We start from the raw sequence: 17378 nt of genomic DNA, 5'->3' as shown, positions 1-17378 counted from the left end.
TGACAGACTCCCTCTCCTGACAGCATTCATTCCCCATGACTTCCCTGCTATCGGGACTCAGATTGGCTCAAATAGTGGTCCAGATTCCTTGATCTCCCGCCCCTATCCCAGCTTCATTTATCTTTTCATTCATGCATACAGTTAGTTGATTCAGCAAAATTTATTGAACATATTCTATGTGGCAGAAAGTCTTCTAGGCAGTGAGGATAAAGCTGTGAACAGAACCCCTTGCTCTCTTGGAGCTTACAGGGAATGAACCCTCATTGCTCTAAACCAGACATCATAGTCTGGCCATGACTGGCTTAGGGGTGGCCATGTGATTCAGTTCTGGCCAGTAAGATGTAACTGGAGGTTGGGACTTCCCTGGTGGTCCAGTTGTTAAGACTCTGTGCTCCCAATGCAGGGGGCCTGGGTTCGATCCCTGGTCAGGGAACTAGATCCCGCATGCTGCAACTAAGACCCAGCACAGCCAAATTAAAAAAAAAAAAAAAAAAAAAAGATGTAAGTGGAGGTAATATAAAGGGATAGTGTTAAATAGCAATTTAAATTTAAATAATTCTGAGAATACATAATTTTAGGGTAATAAATATTCAAACCTAAAGAAAGATGAAAATCACAGGCTTCTAAGAAAGGGACAGATTTGACCTGCACAGGCCTTTATCTCTTTGTTTTTCCTTCTTCCTCCTGCTTGGAAAGTGGATGTGATGTCTGGAGGTGATGCAGCTGCCCTGTGCCTGTGAAGTGATAAGCATGCTAAGGATGACAGAACAGGAAGATAGAAGGTGCCTGGGTCTCTGCTCCTCAGATGCTCTAGTCCTGTATTGCTTGTGCTTAAACCTCCAGAATTCTTCTTATGTCAAAACAAAACAAAACACCAAACCAAATAAAGAACAACAAAAAAACCCTACCTTATTCTTTACCGTACTCATAGTCCATTTTCAATTACTTGTAGCTGAACATACTTCAAACTGATAAAAGTATCAACAGGCAATTTCTTGAGAATACTATAAATGGCTAATGAGACATGAAAAGATGATTCAGCCTAACAGAAATTGGCAATTGCAAATTAATAAACCATTTCTCCCAACTCCAGTTTGACAGTCTCACTGAGGGTGCTGGGAAATGGGCAATCTCCTATGTTGTTGGTGAGAATATAAATTAGTACAGCCTTTTTGAGAGACAGTTGGCATCGTCTAGCAAAATATAAAATGTATACCCTTTACCTAATAATTCCGCTCCTAGGAATTACTAGGAATCTTATAGAAATGTTTGTACATATGCAAAAAGATATCAAAGGTGCTTGATTCAGCAGTTTTGGTTGTAATTAGTAAGTGAAAGCAAGTTAAATAATAATAAGGAAATGGCTAAATTAAGGGGTAGTCCCACCATGGAATACTATGCAGCCACTAAAAAGGTTGAGACCATTATGTAGACTACAAATCTATTTGTTAAAAACATTTCAACATTTTGCCATGTTCATTTCAGATTTTTAAAAAAGAAATTAGACTTTATAAAGTAAAAAAAAAAAAAACCCTCTGTACCCCAGTGAACCTTATTTTGTTCTCTCTGCAGAGGGAACTTGGTGTTTATCATTCTCCTGCATGTTTTCAAAGTTTAAATTGTATTGCACTGCTATCATTCTTCAACTTGCTTTTTTACTCAACAACTTTTTAAAGATGTATTCATGCTGACACATGTAGCTATAGCTCATTTTAACTGCTGTATAGTATTCTATTAGATGAATATATCACAATTTATCTATTCTCTCCTTGGTGGACATTTAGGTTATTTCTAACTTTTCATCGTTACAAACAATGATAGAGTGAACAATCTTATACATGTCTCCTTGTGCACACGTGGATAGATTTCAAGAGAGTAAGACAATTTTCATTAATATTTATAATATTTATAGGCTTCAACCAATCAATTCCACTCCTGAAATTTTATGCTATAGAAATACCTAAGCAAGAAGGCAAAGATGTATACAAATGTCTTGACATATTGTTTGTAATTGTGAAATACTGGAAACATCCTAAATATCCATCAATTCACAATTAAATAAACTCAAGGTACATACAATGCAATGGAAATACTTATGGGCTTCACAAAGGATAAGGTGTCCTATATGTTGCTACGAAAGATGTTTAAGATACATTGTGTGGAAAAAACCCTGTAATTTAATACACTATAATTATAATTCTTTTAATGAAAAAAGTCAGTATATATGTAGTAAGGTGATCTGAAAGAACATCACCATCCTGTTAGCAGTGATTATATGTGGAATATGGGATTAGGGCTCAGCAGGGAAATCCTCCAGTAGTTCTGTCAGATACCTGCATACACACGTACATATACATGTACACACACATTCACCACCACCACCAGGACCACATTCTGCCCATCAGGAATTAAACTGCTACTTTGATTTCTCACCTTACTCAATCTGTTTTCAACCTGTTCCTTATTCCATGGCATACCAAGAGTGGAGTGGTACATATTTGCAGAGAATTTTACACGATAATAAAACTGGCTTAACGTTGGTTTGCTTTTTATTACCACCATATGCTTTCTAAAGAACGTCAGTGACAAAATATTCCTCCTAGCAAGGAGTGCTGCTTGCACAGTCCCCTCCCTTGGTAGCAAATCACTACCAAGTGTGGTCGATGTGGTCCTGAGTGCCCATGTGCCATTGGCTGGGCAAGGTGCTGCAGGGGTTTCAGACAGGCGTGTGATGTCTTTCCTGCCTTTGCAGCGCAGGGGCACCAGACAGGTACTCAGACACTAGAAACCATCAGTCTCTCTGTGGTTCAACTTACTGCCTGTAGGACCTGCTTCCCCAAAGCAGCTTCTCTGCCAGCTGCCCTGGATGGGCCCTATCTTCACCCTTCCTAACTTGATGCCCTCAAGCTGCCCTGCACTTGAGGCCTTACTGTTTTTCCTCATCCTGGGAAAAAAAGAGACTCTGACCCTTTGGTCTTTTACTTTCTCCCATGCCCATCTTTGCCTCCCTTTGTCTCCAGTGTCCAGATCACCACTTAACCCCTCCACTTTGCTCCTGAGTGGTACCTGAAAATGCCTTCCCTAAAACCTTGGAAACATACCTGGGGGAAAAAAAAGTGAAATGGTTGCTCAGAAATCTGAAAAACCTATAGCTGGGCAGTCTGAGGCCCCTTTCCTGTGCCCATGGAAGTGGTGTTTCCCCAGCAGTCTTCTCTGGAAAAAAGGTTCACTGGAGAGGGCAGGGCGTTACTCCATCAGCTTTAAAAATATGCACTCCGTGGAATAGAAAGAAAGAAAAGCCATCCACCCAGCTTAACCTGAGCCTTGTAACAGAGAGGGGAGTGTGTGAGGAGAACAACAGGGAGATACAATTAATTACCCTTAGAAGCAAAGGTAAAAGTTGAAGATTACGAGACCCATTTATAGGAGGAAATAGACCCATCATTGAGCCTAGAGAATGGAAGGATTGTTTAGGGCCAGAAAAGCGTCTCAATGTTCAGATTTCATTCCTTTTCTGGAGCTTTGGAGAGAGGAAGGTCACAGCTTGGGCTTGGAAGGTACCCTTAGCAGCGGGCTCAGACTGGGAGGGGGGCTGTTGTCTTGGGCTCAGTTCTGGGCCCACAGACTGCCCCCTCCCTGAGGGAATAGGAGCTGGAATCCAGGAGCCGATGTGGGCTGGCTGGTGAAGGGGTAACCCTGTGTGAGGCCCCTGCATTAACATCACAACAGCTGACGTCACAGACCCCACAGAGCAGCTGGGGCCCCAAATGCAGGGTAACCCTAACCCCAGCAGCGATGGAAGCAGATAGAGGGGTGGTGCCCCCCGCACAATGCCTGGCCCCCACCGCTCCCCTCCTCCTCCCTGCACTTCCTCAAGAGCCTTTGTCTTCTGGTCTCTTGGGCCTGGAGTCTCTCTCATTCCCAGCAAATATTGTCCATTAAATTCAAAGCTGAGGCCTCCGGGGAAAGGGTCTGGCACTTTTTCTCCTCCCTCCCCTTATCTCCCACTAGCCATTCCCCATCCTCATCTGCCTGGTGAGCAGATGAGACAAGGGGCAAGCTGGTGACGGCTTCACATCTGTCCCTGGTTTGGTTTGGTTCCCCGCAGAGCCCTCTCTGGACAAGGCCTTGGGCAAGACATTGTACTCACCAGTGCTGACTCAGAAGCTGTGGGAAACATTCGGGGGTGAGTTGGGTTCAGTTTGGCTTTGACAGCCCAAGCCTCTATACTGGACCCTCTGGTCTGCGATCCCCTCAACCAGGTGGAAGTCTGTGTATTCTTAGAAGTAGAGGGTCCTCGTGCCTCCCTCAGTACCTTGAACTGGTTTGGGGAGATCAAGCTTAGGAACGGTGGTTGTACTGGTCTTTAGGTGTGACCTGGGGATCGTGTGAGGGCTCCTGGAAGCGGCGGGGGGGGGGGGGGGCAGGCGGCAGGGCTGCAGGTCTTGAAAAATCTCCTGCCAGAACTCTACGAGGCAGGGAGAGGGGGTAACTGCTCAGAGCATCTGGCTTTTCCTCACAGGGAGATCTATACTTCCAAAGGGATTTATTTGGTTATTATTCAGGATTTCAGTCCTGAATCTTCCTTAGACATTGATGAAAGCCATGTACCTTCTAGCCAGAAAAATGAGTGGATGCAAGCCTGTGCGCCTGTACGTGTATTCACACACACACACACACACACACACACACACCACACACACACACCACACACACACACACACACTCCAAGGGTTCATGGACTTCTGATCAAGAACTCCTGAATTCTAAAAGGAGGAATACATTTTGGCAGAGAAGGTTCCAGGTGGAATTGAGAGGCAGATTCTACCCGAAGGACTGGCTCTGCTCTGAGCCGGGCAACTGGCTGTCTGATGTGAAGGGCTTGTTCCTCTGCGTCTACACAGGTGCTCGAGGGGCCTCAGTACCATTAAGCCTGAGATGGGCTTGGGGAGTGGAAGCCAGGAGGCAGAGCAGCTCTGGACACTTCTGTCCAATGCTCAACTACAGCATGTTGTGGAATTTGAGGGGAAGGAGGGAAAGGCCTGAAAGAGTTCATGTGCTGTGGTAGGAACTGGCTAGGCTTATCGGCCATGCATAGGTCATTTACACTTCACAGCAAGCCTGTAAATCAGGCACTAGGTTCTGCTTTCACTGAGGATTATGAGATTTAGGGAGTTAATTGTTCAGGGGTCATCCAGCTAGTAAGTGGCACAGCAGGAGTTGAAGCCCAGGTCTCTCAGGCGCCAAAGCCCAGTTGCAATAGTCAGACTTGTTAACTGAAGAAACTCTCTCCAGCCTATTCCCATGGCTTCCATGCCAGCCTCGGGGCCAAGAAGGCTGGGTGCTGTTACACAGACGTTTCAGGCCTTACTCACCATGGTTTCAGATATGCCTACCAGGTCCCCACTCTCCTCCCAGTACACACCAGACTTGTGCCAACTTTTCACTCTAATGTGGTCGGCACCATGTTGAATTTAACTCCTTCAAGGCCCAGCTAATTAACATCCTGATTTCCCTGTGCTGTCTTCCCTGACCAGACCCGTTCCTACACCAGACCGTGACGCCCGTCCCTCTCCGCCACCGATCTCTAAGGCCGCCTCATTTCGCTCCTTCCTCTAGATAATCCCTCCTGGCTCCATCTTAACCAGGAGCCTTTCCACGGCAGGGCTGGTTTTCAAGACACACTGAGCCCCCAGTTGCCTAGCCCGGTACTCCCCACAAACCAGGCACGTCGAGGGTTATTCCTCTTGATGATGGTGACGATGCCAGTCTAAACTGTATAGACAGGACAGCCTGTAGCCCAGTAGTCTGGAATGTTTCCAAGGCCACAGTTCGACTCCTTGCCTCGTCTGGCAGGCAGGCTTTCCCCTCCCCACCAGGCTTCTGCCCGCTCTAGTCATCAGTCCGGCTCAAGGGGTGCAATTGCCATCCTCCAGATCACCAACCATGGCTGCAGTGTGCAAAAGGGGCGGGAGAACGAAACACCGTGAGACAACACCATGGCTTTTGAACAGGTGCATAGGCGCTCTTATTTAATAGCGGTTAAAAGAGGAAAACGTACAGGAGGAATAAACATGCTCTTTCCACATAAGAGGTTTTCTACTAACCATGAGGCCCATCTGTATCAGTAGCTTTACTGGTTTTAAAGAACAAAGTTCCCTTTAGAGGTAAAAATGGACTTTCCTAAATCTCCCCCATAAATGTGCAAAATAAAAAGGCCATTTCCAACACATTAGTGAAAAGTAACTGCAAACTCAGGCAAAAGAAAGAAAAAAAAAAAGAGGCAATGGAAGCAGCCAGGTGCACAGTCTTGGGAGAAGCGAGGCTACGGTGAGGGGGATTTCTGCAGCAGGCCCCAGGGAGTGTACCTGGAGGCCTCATGGGGAAAGCCATGGGCAACGCCAATCTTGGGGATAAAGGGCCTTGGGTCTGGGATTTGCTGAGCAAGCACTTGTCAAGTGTGCAGGCTGACTTGGAGGCCTGGGAGACAACGAAAATACTGGGGACTGCTCCCCGTAAGCCTGTATATTCCCTTTACCGGTGGGGACTCTCTGTTGTTTCCAATTTCCAGGTCCTGTTCTTCCCCACCCCCAACAGCTTCATTTACAGTCTACTCAAAGAGATTTTGCTATGAGATACGTTAAAACTATACCAGCTGCCTAAATTACTACTGAAACCCACTAGGGTCCCAAACCTGACTGTCCCTTCAGGAATATGGACCTGGTTTTCCGAAGAACTCAGCCAACTAGAAGACGGAAAGACCTCCAGGCACCCATGTTCTCGCCTCTTACTGAGGCCTCCAGGGCACTTCTACATCTCTGGGCATTTGAGCCCAGATGTCAGGAGTCTGAGGGGCATGGACACCCATGCTTTGCACAAGTCCTCGCAAGGGCGGGCGCAGCTAGAGGCCTATAGAGAAAACTGAAAACTCCTACTTCACCAGTTCAAACAGCTTGGACATTGCTGGTCCCTGTTTTTTTACCTTTCCCTGCTCACCAAGAGTGTGTCCCCACAGACAACTCAGTAGCTGCATGTTGGTTTCGTTAGGGAAGGCTGAGGCAGACCGAGAGGGAAGAAGGGATCTGGCAAAGGATCCACCCTATGAGTCTTGGGCTTGAATAAACGTTTTCCGTAGAGGGACCTCTGTGTGCAAGGGGCAGAGTAACCCCAGTTCCTCCACGCTGTTCACTTTCTCTTCTATAGCACTGTTTCTCCAGGGTACAGGTTTGCGACCAAGCCAGCAATGATAACAGTTGAAAAATATTGTGATATGCTTAAGGTTCTCTCCATTCCACTTCAAAAAGTCTCAGCGCTCAAAGCGGAAGAGATCTTGCTGTAAACTGGCATGTAGTGAAGGAGGGTGTTTGGGGCCCTTCTGAAGCAATGGGATTAGTGTGGTCATTTCTCGTTCTTTTCTAATAAAGTCCAGAGCCTGAGAGATGGCATTTTGGGTCTCATTCCCATGGACCCCTGCCTTTCCTTGGCTATGGAGGTTCTGGGTGGCAGCACTCATCTCTGAACCTCATTCTGAGACCCCGGGCAAACCGCGTAGCCCCTAGGATGGACCTCAGGAGGCTTCTGCAGAGTCCACACACAGCCTGGTCCCCAGCTTTGAGGAAGCCCGCGTGTCGGTGTGCATATTTTCTTCCCCATGGTTTTCAAGTTGTGATACAATATTTGCGGGGGCGGGGGGAGTGAAAAAGGAAGCACTGCCTTCCCTAGAAGCAAATCAGCAGCTGACAAAGGGAGTGAAGACTTCTGTCTGATGAGTCTTTCCTTCCACTAACCCAAGCTGGAAATGACCGTGTGGCTTATTTGTCATTGTTTGGTGACTCACGATTTTACTCTTGCCAGTAGCCTTGGTAGCATCTTCCTGAAGTGCCTTAAAGGGCAGATTCCTCTGACTGACCTCATAGCGAAGCCCTTGCATTAAGTCTCGGGAGCCCATTTGGGACAGAGGACACAGCCTCCAAGCTAGCTGGTCCAGGCTCCTCTGCAAACTCCAGAGCCTGAGGGATAGGACTATAGGCAATCTTGCTCAGATGAAGCCAAAAGATAGCTATGGGGACCTCAAAAGGGGATGGAAGCTTTGGGCTTGAGCAAGAGGAGCTTCTCACCCAGGACATGACTTAGTGAGGGGCAGCTGTGCCATGGGTAACAAACCACTAGCCACGGCTGACCCGCTCTGCTTCACGGTGACAGTGGTTCCATCCCTAAAGGCATCCAGTCCAGTCAGAGCTGTCCCCACAGTACAGAGCTGATGACATTTCCTTTAAAGATGGTGGCCAGAAAGTTGGCTTTGAAACACAAAGGAATGATTCCAAGGTTTTACCTAAGGGTAAAGTAAGGGCCATTTTCAGGCTTCTGGAATCTGACTATCCCAATGACACTGCTGGAAGAGGTCAAGTCTGAGACTCTCTGTCTGTCTATGGAATAATTGTTGACCTATGCCCTGAACCAAGTACCCTGACCCTGAAAGAAGGCCATGAGAGGAATGGGGAAGGGCTGGGGCTCTGATTCCATTTGCACTGGCTTTCAAGATCTCCTCGTGGTGTGGGGCAGCCTATAGTTAGTCATGAGGTCCAATTCTTCCCGCTGCATACTCAGCTCTACCGTGCCCCAGAAAACTTAGAAGGAAAAGCATTGGGTCAGATCTAGGCTAAAAAATGCCATCCTTGGGGGGACTGGAGCGAAGCCGTCATCTTGCCACACAGCACGCTTGTTCACCGGTCAGTGAAAGTCAGTGGACTGAACAGATGAACCTCCAGAACTGTGTGCTGGTCTTTGATAGACTAAGTAGTAATGTTTTCCAGGCCCTTTCCTTGCATCAGGAAGAATCGGCCTCACCTACACGGTGAATGGGGCACCTAGGAGTGAACAGGATGTAATTCATTATCCTTCTGCCTACTCACCTTACCTCCCAGTGCCAAGTACCCATTTTGTTTGTATAGTTTCTGAGCCCCAGATCTAAGCTCTAGAGCCACGGATGAAAGGTGGTTTATCATACTGGATCGATGACACCGCCATCTCTAGGAAAATACAGACAGTGTAGTATGACTTCCCCTGAAGCCCAGCCTAGCAACAGCTCGTGGACTGGCTTACCCTTGTGCCTCTTTTACTATAGGGAAATGTTATGCGAATACTGTACATAGGTTATTAAAAAAATACATTTGCTCTCTTTGAAGAAGAATGCACAAATGCAGGGCCAGCCAGCGCTGCGGCCCGGACGCTGGGGCTGCAGCCAGCAGCCTCTGGGGGCCCGAGGCCCGCCTTCATGAGTGGTGGCTGCTGATGAGCCCCCGGAGTTGCTTGGCCACAGTGTCAATCAATTTCTGCTTGTCTCGCTCATTTTTCCGAAACTGTGCAAACATGTTGTTCTTGCGGCTAGTGTCCTTCATCCTAAACAGACAAGGGAAGAAAGAGAGCAAAGTGTTTGAGGCGGCAATGGGGGCTAGCGTGTCTTAACCAGCACCCGGAGTTGAGAGAGTCCAGAACACTTCCATTGTCAGGCGCATACTCACCTACTGTTCACGAAGCTGCCCTCCTGGCACCCAAAGCCCTCCCCACTTCAGTCACCTTTGGAGAACGGTCAAGAGCCAGCCATGGCCAATCACCTCCTCATCCATACCCATCCTACCTACTTCCTTCCCTTCTACGCCCAGGTATGCCTCTGTTGTAGGTATCTGGCACCTACTACAGCCCTGATGGTCAACAGGACCCCAGAGAATGTCTAAGGTCTTCTCATCACCTCATAAACCTACTACATCCTGCTGGGACCTTACAGCTGGTATTTGAAAGGTAAAGCAGAACGATGCTCTTAACTAGCAATTCCAAAAGAACATGAGTAACTGAAAGCCACTGTGCATTTCCAAACCCTACTCTATCTGGTTAGTCTATCCCACCGCTAACAAAACCAAGGGCTTGACCGATCTCTTTTCCTTTGCCTCGGGGTAGGGGCTCAGGGGCAGTGAGGTGGTAAGAGGGCATGGTGCTGAGGAAAGCAGGTGCCAAAAGGCTGAGCCAACCGGGGCTTTAGGCAAGAGAAGCCCCTAAGTTCTCAACGGCTGCTATGTCTTCAGATCTTGACCTTTGGAAAACTTTCTAACTGGCTCATGCTAAAACTCCAGAGACGGCATATTCCTAGAGCACAAACCATGGGCAGTTCTGGCCACCAATTCCACCAGATGGAGAGACCTAACCGGGAAGCATGGAGGGAGAAAGTCAAGGCCAGGCTGAGGTTGCCAGAGCAGCCCCCAAACCCGACTAAGCCACTGTGATAGATGCCAGGAATCTGTTTTTCCCCGAAAAGGGCCCACAGCCCCTGACATCTGTTGGTGATGGCTAACTCTGGCCCCAGCCTCTGCACACTGGACCTCCAGCCCACGGATAGTTCCAATGGTAGAGAATTAAGGACACTGCCCAGACTCATTTCTCCTTGGGCCAGGCGGCTCCTCTCCACCATCCCCCGGGAACTTGGCCAGCTCTCTGACTTCACAGTCCCCTGGCCTGCACGGAGATAGGCTAGGAGAGGGGACGGAAGGAACCTGGCACTGGGGAGTAAACTGCTCTCAGGCAGACTTCCCAGGGCCTTTGGCCAATCCTGGCCCATTTTTTTTTTTTTCCTGTGGGGTGGCCCTGTGCAGAGGGACAGACTAGAGGCCAGTGGGTCAAAAGGCCAGAGAGCCCATAAGGACATTTATATCCACATGTAGGGAGGTTCTAATGAGCACCATTGCTTTATGGCTCTGGCTGACGGTGACAGCCACAAACGAATTGAGACTTCTCTCTCTGACCTAAGCTTTAGGGCCTTCAGCCTGGAATTACTCATCAAGCATGCTTAGACACCGTGTATAAGGTACAACCACCCACATGTGGAGGCCTGTGCTTGGATGGGTGGAAGAAGGAGAGATGACAGAGGTTTAGAGGTTTAGGTTGTAAAGAAAGCACAAAGGTCCCCAAGGCTATGATGATTATTGTATTTGGTCCCTTAAACATTAACTGCACAATTATGTTTGTGGAACTGGCTTGATTTAGGGTTATTTACCCCAGAGAACAGCTCCTTCACCTTTTCTGGATATACTATAAATCTAAAGAAAACCAACACAAAGCAAAACAAAAAGAAATAATAAGGGAATAAAAACACTTCCTACCTTTATAGGACATTTAATTTAACATCCTATGTGATCATTAGTTTCATGACTCCTCAAAGCAGCCCAGAGACAGGCAGCCAGAGCCAGCTTTCAGCTCCCATAGGGAAGTTCCAGAAATAAGGTAGGAGAAAGGGAAAAAGAGGGTGGTCTCTAGGCCCCAGAGGCCAGGATGTTTTAGCCATTAAGACCTGGAGTTGGGATTACTTGAAAGAGAAACTCAAGTGCCCTGAGGGCTGATGGTGGCATGCTGGTTTGTACCCTGGAACGCTCTAAAACCAAAGGAGAGCCCTCCCCACGCCCCACTGCATTCTGTAAGCCTAGGATCTGGATCTACTTTGGCTACGGCCACCTCTCAATGAACGGGGGCCCCTTCTCTTTCCTGAAATGTCCTCATCAGGTCTTTGGGTCTTTCCATGTCTCACCCTGCTAAGAAGTGTCAGGCTGCAAAGGAGAGAGTGTCAAGGGGAAAGCAGGAATGGGTCAGATAAAGGGATTGATTCCTATGAGGCTGGGAAATACAGATTTTAGTGATCTGGGTGGCCTTTGGCCCTGTTGTGTTTGGAAGGGAGCTTTTAAACCCCGCTGATCGCTCGGGCTAAGCACATGGCTTTATTACCGGCTAGGCCTCCAGAATGCTACCGAGAGGCTGATTATTTTAGCCTATTGTTGATCCATAGGAAGTAGATAAGACAGTACTTCTTGGATCTAGAGAGTCTCAGGAACAGAGGAGTAAAGAACGGTTGAGAGGCACCTGGCCAAAGGGAATCCTAGAGCCCATTTAGACACATAATGAATATGACATCTAAGCACCAACTCAAAAGCCATTTCAGCTGGGTACTGAGAACTCTGGGATGAGGCCTTGCCTCTAATAAAGAGTCTTCGATGACATGTAAGCACCAACTCAAAAGCCATTTCAGCTGGGTACTGAGAACTCTGGGATGAGGCCTTGCCTCTAATAAAGAGTCTTCGATGACATGTAAGCACCAACTCAAAAGCCATTTCAGCTGGGTACTGAGAACTCTGGGATGAGGCCTTGCCTCTAATAAAGAGTCTTCGATGACATGTAAGCACCAACTCAAAAGCCATTTCAGCTGGGTACTGAGAACTCTGGGATGAGGCCTTGCCTCTAATAAAGAGTCTTCGATGGGAGATCTTAAAGCCATGGGCCTCACCACTGGGAGGGAGGGGAGAGTGCTGAGGAGCTCCCTTGTGTCAGGGCTGAATTGCCAGGGCTAGTCAGGGCTAGGCCCTGGGCCAGCAAGAGTACTGAGCGTGCCAGGAAGCTGGGTGGGAACAACCCTTCACCTGGCACCGATGGGGGAAAATCCCTGTTACCACTCCCAGCCCCAAAGGAATTGGTAAGCCAAGGGTCACTCTAAGGACCAAGGAGAGAGGAGGCGGTCAGCCAGTTGGCACCAGACTGGTTTAGTAGATTAGTATGTCAGGGTGGGGACAACTCACAGGGTAGGGATATTAGTGTAGTCATTAGTGTCAATGAGGAGACCAGAAGGACTTGCCTCAAAGCGATGGAAAAGGCCCAAGTGAATAATATACTTACTCTCTAGATATCCTAGGGAAGAAGGTCATTGGGAGAGAGAACCATGGGAAACAAAGTCAAAATGGAAACATCAGTCTCTGTCTTGATCTGGAGAAAGTCCACTCTGGGCTCTTAGTTTCTTGGCTCCAAACACACACCTCTGCCTCCTCCCCTTCTCTCCCCTGTTATGTTGCACAGTAGGAAGGTACACCTCAGCCTCTGCTTCTGTCTAAGGCTCCACTCTGGCCTCCTGGACTCTGATCCTTGCCTTGCTAGGATTTGAGACCTGCTTGGCTGGCTATATACGTAGACTTGCTACACTGTCGAGATGCAAGGCACTCTCCTAGGAAGCTTCTAAGAGGCCAGCGGTTATCTAGTTCGATGACAAGAAAAAGCTTCCCTTCTACATGGGCCTTAGTCTCTGGTCTGCCAGCTCTCAACTAGGTAAGCTAAAGCCAGAGCCAGGCTACAATGAATAGCGGATTCCAGCATCTGGGTGACGTATTGGTTAGTGAGATGTTCCGGAGCTGGCTAACTCAATCTCAGTGGAAGCATCTCTCCGTCAGAGATGCTACAGCCCTGTAGCAGGACTTGTGCGGGCCAGTGACTGCCTAAGGCAAGAATTAGGCACCTCCAACACAGCTTTCTTGGGACAGTCAGCACAGTAAAGCTCCATCTGGCAGGGGCGGGGCTTGGAGGGGCAGGTGAAGGTTTCAGTAATTTCAGGAGCTTCTCTGCTAGGAACCAGAAGCCATCTGTTCTGTGGGGCTGTTCTCCATCCATCATCATACCCCAGATGGCTGGGGCCAGGCTCACTCTGTTCACCAGGCTGAACTGAGCCCCAAACTAAGGCATCTTCCTTTCTCCTCTTGTCATCTCTAGGTAAGCTCTGAGGTAATGTCAGAGCCCAGCTGACCCATACTTGCCCTAGCTTGTCAAGGCTCAGGAATTAAGAGGCTACAAGAGGAAGACTGGCCTGCCAAATCCAATGATGGAGACTGCTGAGAGCACCTATGGCGACTTTAAGAATGGGGCCTCTTTGCGGTCTTTTCAAGGTATTGGCAAAGAGAAAATTATCCTCTATACCAACCCGCCATCCCCATTTCCCCACCCCCCGACACAGACCACTGGATGGGTACTCACTTCTCAAGCAGGGTCAGAGCTGTCACAGGGTTTACCCGGAGGTACTTGCAGGTGGGCTGACCATAGTCAGCAAGGTAGGTTGACCAATCCCACTGGAGGAAGAGATCTAAAAGCTGTAAAATATCCAAACCCCCACCCCAGTAATTCATCAGACAGATAAGACAAATCAGGATCGCAGAAACCCCTAGCATCCTTCACTACCATCTATAGTAGACTTGAAAAATAAAATTAAAAATATAGTAAGAGAAAGAATGGCTATAGACTGTATTGCAATTAAGGAAATAAATGAGTAATCACTATAAGGCAGAGTCATCTCTTCCATAAGCACTGTAATGTTGCTAAGAGAACATGCCGTTAGCAGACAGCTCTCAGAGGCAGGCCTGTAATGAAACTAACATTGGACTGAATCAAAACACAAGACTATCATAATGACCACTTATTCGCTTAATAAATACTCGTGAAATGCCTTCCATGTGCCAAGCACCATTCTAGGAGCTCAGAATTCAACAATGAACAAATAAAGGTGGATGTGTCCAGTGCCACATATGCAACTATATGAGCTTTCAGGTTCGAAGGTCTGGGTTCAAGTACGAGTTTCATGACTTGCTGCGTTGACTTTGCCCAAATTACTCCGTTGATATAGACACGTGCACATGCCAGAAACAAACCAGACACACAGACAACACAGAAACACTGAACCAAGGCATAAACGGGCCATGCAATATTTACATGAGGCAATATACTACACCTATGTGGACACTAGTTGAACAGATGGAAACCTGTTAACTAAATACATTTTTGTCAAAGGCTTTCTTTCCCAGCCAGCTTTAGCCTCAGGTATCACTCTAATAAATATTTAAAAATTGTAACTGAATAAAGCTAAAAAAGAAAAATGGAATCAGTGCCTTTCAAAGGTAGGGGTGATGAAAGGGGAGGTGTTAGCTTCCCTCTATAAACTTCTAGAGGGGTCACCATCCCAGACTCACATCATTACATAGAAGAAGGGCCTTCAAGCTGGCTTTCTAGCAATGAGATACATATAAGTGCTTTTGGACTCAAGACATTTCTCTACTTCTCCCTTTCCAAGAGATAACAGTTGATGAAGATTGTATATGGCTATCACTCTGTGCAGAACAAAGAGAGGCCTAGAGTCAATCCAATGCCAGAGCCTGGGCTCTTAGGCACACCTTCTTCCCTTGTCTGTCTTCACTGCCCAGCTGGGCAAATGGGCAGTGTGGGCCTTGCCCTACTTGGCCAAGCTTCCTCTTCTATCCACTCTCTTAGAATGGCTGTTAGGAACTTCCTCAGACAGGATGGGAATTGGCTGAAGTCCCCAAAATTTTGCTAAAACAGAGAAAAGCCCCTACACCCTCAGCCAAGAAAGGGACGCTAAAGAAGAGAGGAGAGGGGGAGAGAGACAGACACGTTGGTTGGCCTGGGTCAGCATGGTCCCAAGAGGCCCTCTCAGGTCTCTTTTAGGTCATGCCTATTTTAGTTGGCAAGTTAAAGGGCTCCTACCACTTCCTTTTGCTGTCCCCAGGCCTTGCAGAGCTCTCCTTTAGAAGAAATATTTCCTTGACTTCCTATTCTAATCTTAGTATTTCTATCCTATAGTGTCCAAAGACCCGTCAAGACAGTTCCTCCTAGGAAGCATGACAGACACTTGGCGTGTCCCTTGTTCTAAAGGTCTTCTACAAATATGATTACGCTTTCCCCCAAATCCCAAGGAAAAAAACTATGAAAAAGATAGCATTTTCTTAATTAAAATTTTTTCTCAGAAAATTTAAAAAACCTTCTACTGTTTGCATGCTAGGGAGCTAACAAAAGAAAGGTGAAAGAAAAACAAATAAGTTTAATTGGAAAAACATGAAATCATGATTTCTTAAAGCTATTTCAGGTATTACTTTTCAGATGTGGACATATATATGCATTTAATAAAACTACCTTCTCTACTATCAAATTCCTAATTTCAGTGATGGAATTAATGGTATCAGTATTTGCTGATTTACTGCAAAGAACACCATGTCTTTTGGGCTGATGAAACCTGGGTAAATCACCAGTGAGGCGTGGAGGGCAGTTCATAACTTAGCTCTAAGGTTTTCTATTTTTAAATTCTTGCCAAAGTCTCTCAATGCCAGTACTGAGACTAAGAGCTCTGGGATGACAAGCTACCTAATTTATCCCACTCCGGGCATGGAAGCTACACAAACTCTATTAAGCTCAACCAGTATAAGCCTGTAGCTTACACTCTGGGTCTGTGTTGCTTTCTACAGTTCTTTTCAGTGGCCTGTACCTAGGTCTGATAGCCTCCTCTGAGACAGACGGACACATACTAGAGTCTGGGTGGGACTTAACTAAGTTAACTGCCTTGGGGTGCAGTTCCACTTGAGTCCTTAGAAACAGTGTTAGAATAAGAGAACAAGAAAACCGGCAGGCCTGTTTATCAATACAGCACTTTGGTCTCCAGACTATGATTTTCAAAGGTGAACCAGGCTCTCTCAGCCTAGCTCTCTGCATGCAATGGCCTTGTTAAATCTCGATAAAGTCTCTCTCAAGGATGCAGAACATTCAGTCATCACTAATGATCACATTCTTTTTTATTTAAAAAATTTTTCATTTGGAAATAATTTTCAATTTATGAGAAAGTTCTAAGAATAGACGTAGTATAAGGAGCACCATATACCCTCCTCCCAGATCCATGCATTGTCAACATTTTACCCCATACGCTCCATCATTTGTGTTCTCTCTCTCTTTCTTTCTTTGCACACACAGTATTTCTTTTTGGAGTCTCTTGAGAGTAAATTACATATATCATGGCCCTTTATCACCCAGTATTTCAGTGTTCCTAAGAATTAGGGCTATTCTCATAATCACAGTATGGTTTTTAACTTTAATAAATTTAATATTGATACTGTCTATACCCTAATTTTATAAATTGACCCAATAATATCCTGCATAGCCTTTTTGTTTATTTAGGATTAGGTATTACATTTAATTATCTACTGAGCCTACTTTAATCTGGACTATTTCCACAGTCTGTCTCTTTCTTATATGATATTGACAGTTTTGAAGGATGTCAACTCTTCAAAAGTTCCCTGTCTCCTTTTTCCCCCCTTAGTTTTGGTTTTTCTAATGCTTATAAGATATAGGACATGCATTTCTGGCCAGAGTATTACATGTGATGTTATGTCCTCCTCAGGGTATCACATCTGGAGGTATACAATATACAGTGTTCATTTGGCTCTCATTGGTGATATTAATTTGGATCACCCAGTCAAGACGTTGTCTGATTTCTCCACCGTCTAGGTATTATATTTTCTTTTGCAACTAGGAAGCAATTGAGGAGACAATTTAAGACCATGTGAATATACTGCTCCTGGTTAAAATTTCCCCTTAGATTTAGCATCTATTGAGGATTCTTCTTCACTTTGGTCTTTACTATGATGGTCTCACACTGATGACATTCCAATTCTATCCTTCCCTCCACGTTTATCAGTTGTCACTCAGCATTCTACCATAAGCAAGTGCTCTCTCCTTCTCCCCCATTA

General features: G+C 46.5%; 1 protein-coding gene across 1 annotated transcript in view; it reads right to left on the bottom strand.

Annotated features, from left to right (window-relative positions):
* Positions 1 to 6014: 6014 nt before the first annotated feature.
* The window catches only part of EXOC6B (exocyst complex component 6B), a 714846-nt gene continuing 703482 nt past the window's right edge, over positions 6015 to 17378 (bottom strand). The window contains exons 21-22 of the mRNA XM_036873122.1: positions 13831 to 13943; positions 6015 to 9399 (exon numbers count right to left, since the gene is read on the bottom strand). Of these exons, the coding sequence (XP_036729017.1) occupies positions 9273 to 9399; positions 13831 to 13943 (240 nt within the window). The 3' untranslated portion in view covers positions 6015 to 9272. The remainder of the gene's footprint in view (positions 9400 to 13830; positions 13944 to 17378) is intronic.

The sequence above is a fragment of the Balaenoptera musculus genome, chromosome 13, assembly GCF_009873245.2.
Source record: "Balaenoptera musculus isolate JJ_BM4_2016_0621 chromosome 13, mBalMus1.pri.v3, whole genome shotgun sequence".
In the NCBI taxonomy this organism is placed as follows: Eukaryota; Metazoa; Chordata; class Mammalia; order Artiodactyla; family Balaenopteridae; genus Balaenoptera; species Balaenoptera musculus.
The sequence above is the reverse complement of the archived record's forward strand: the minus strand, read 5'-3'. Positions and strand labels throughout refer to the sequence as shown.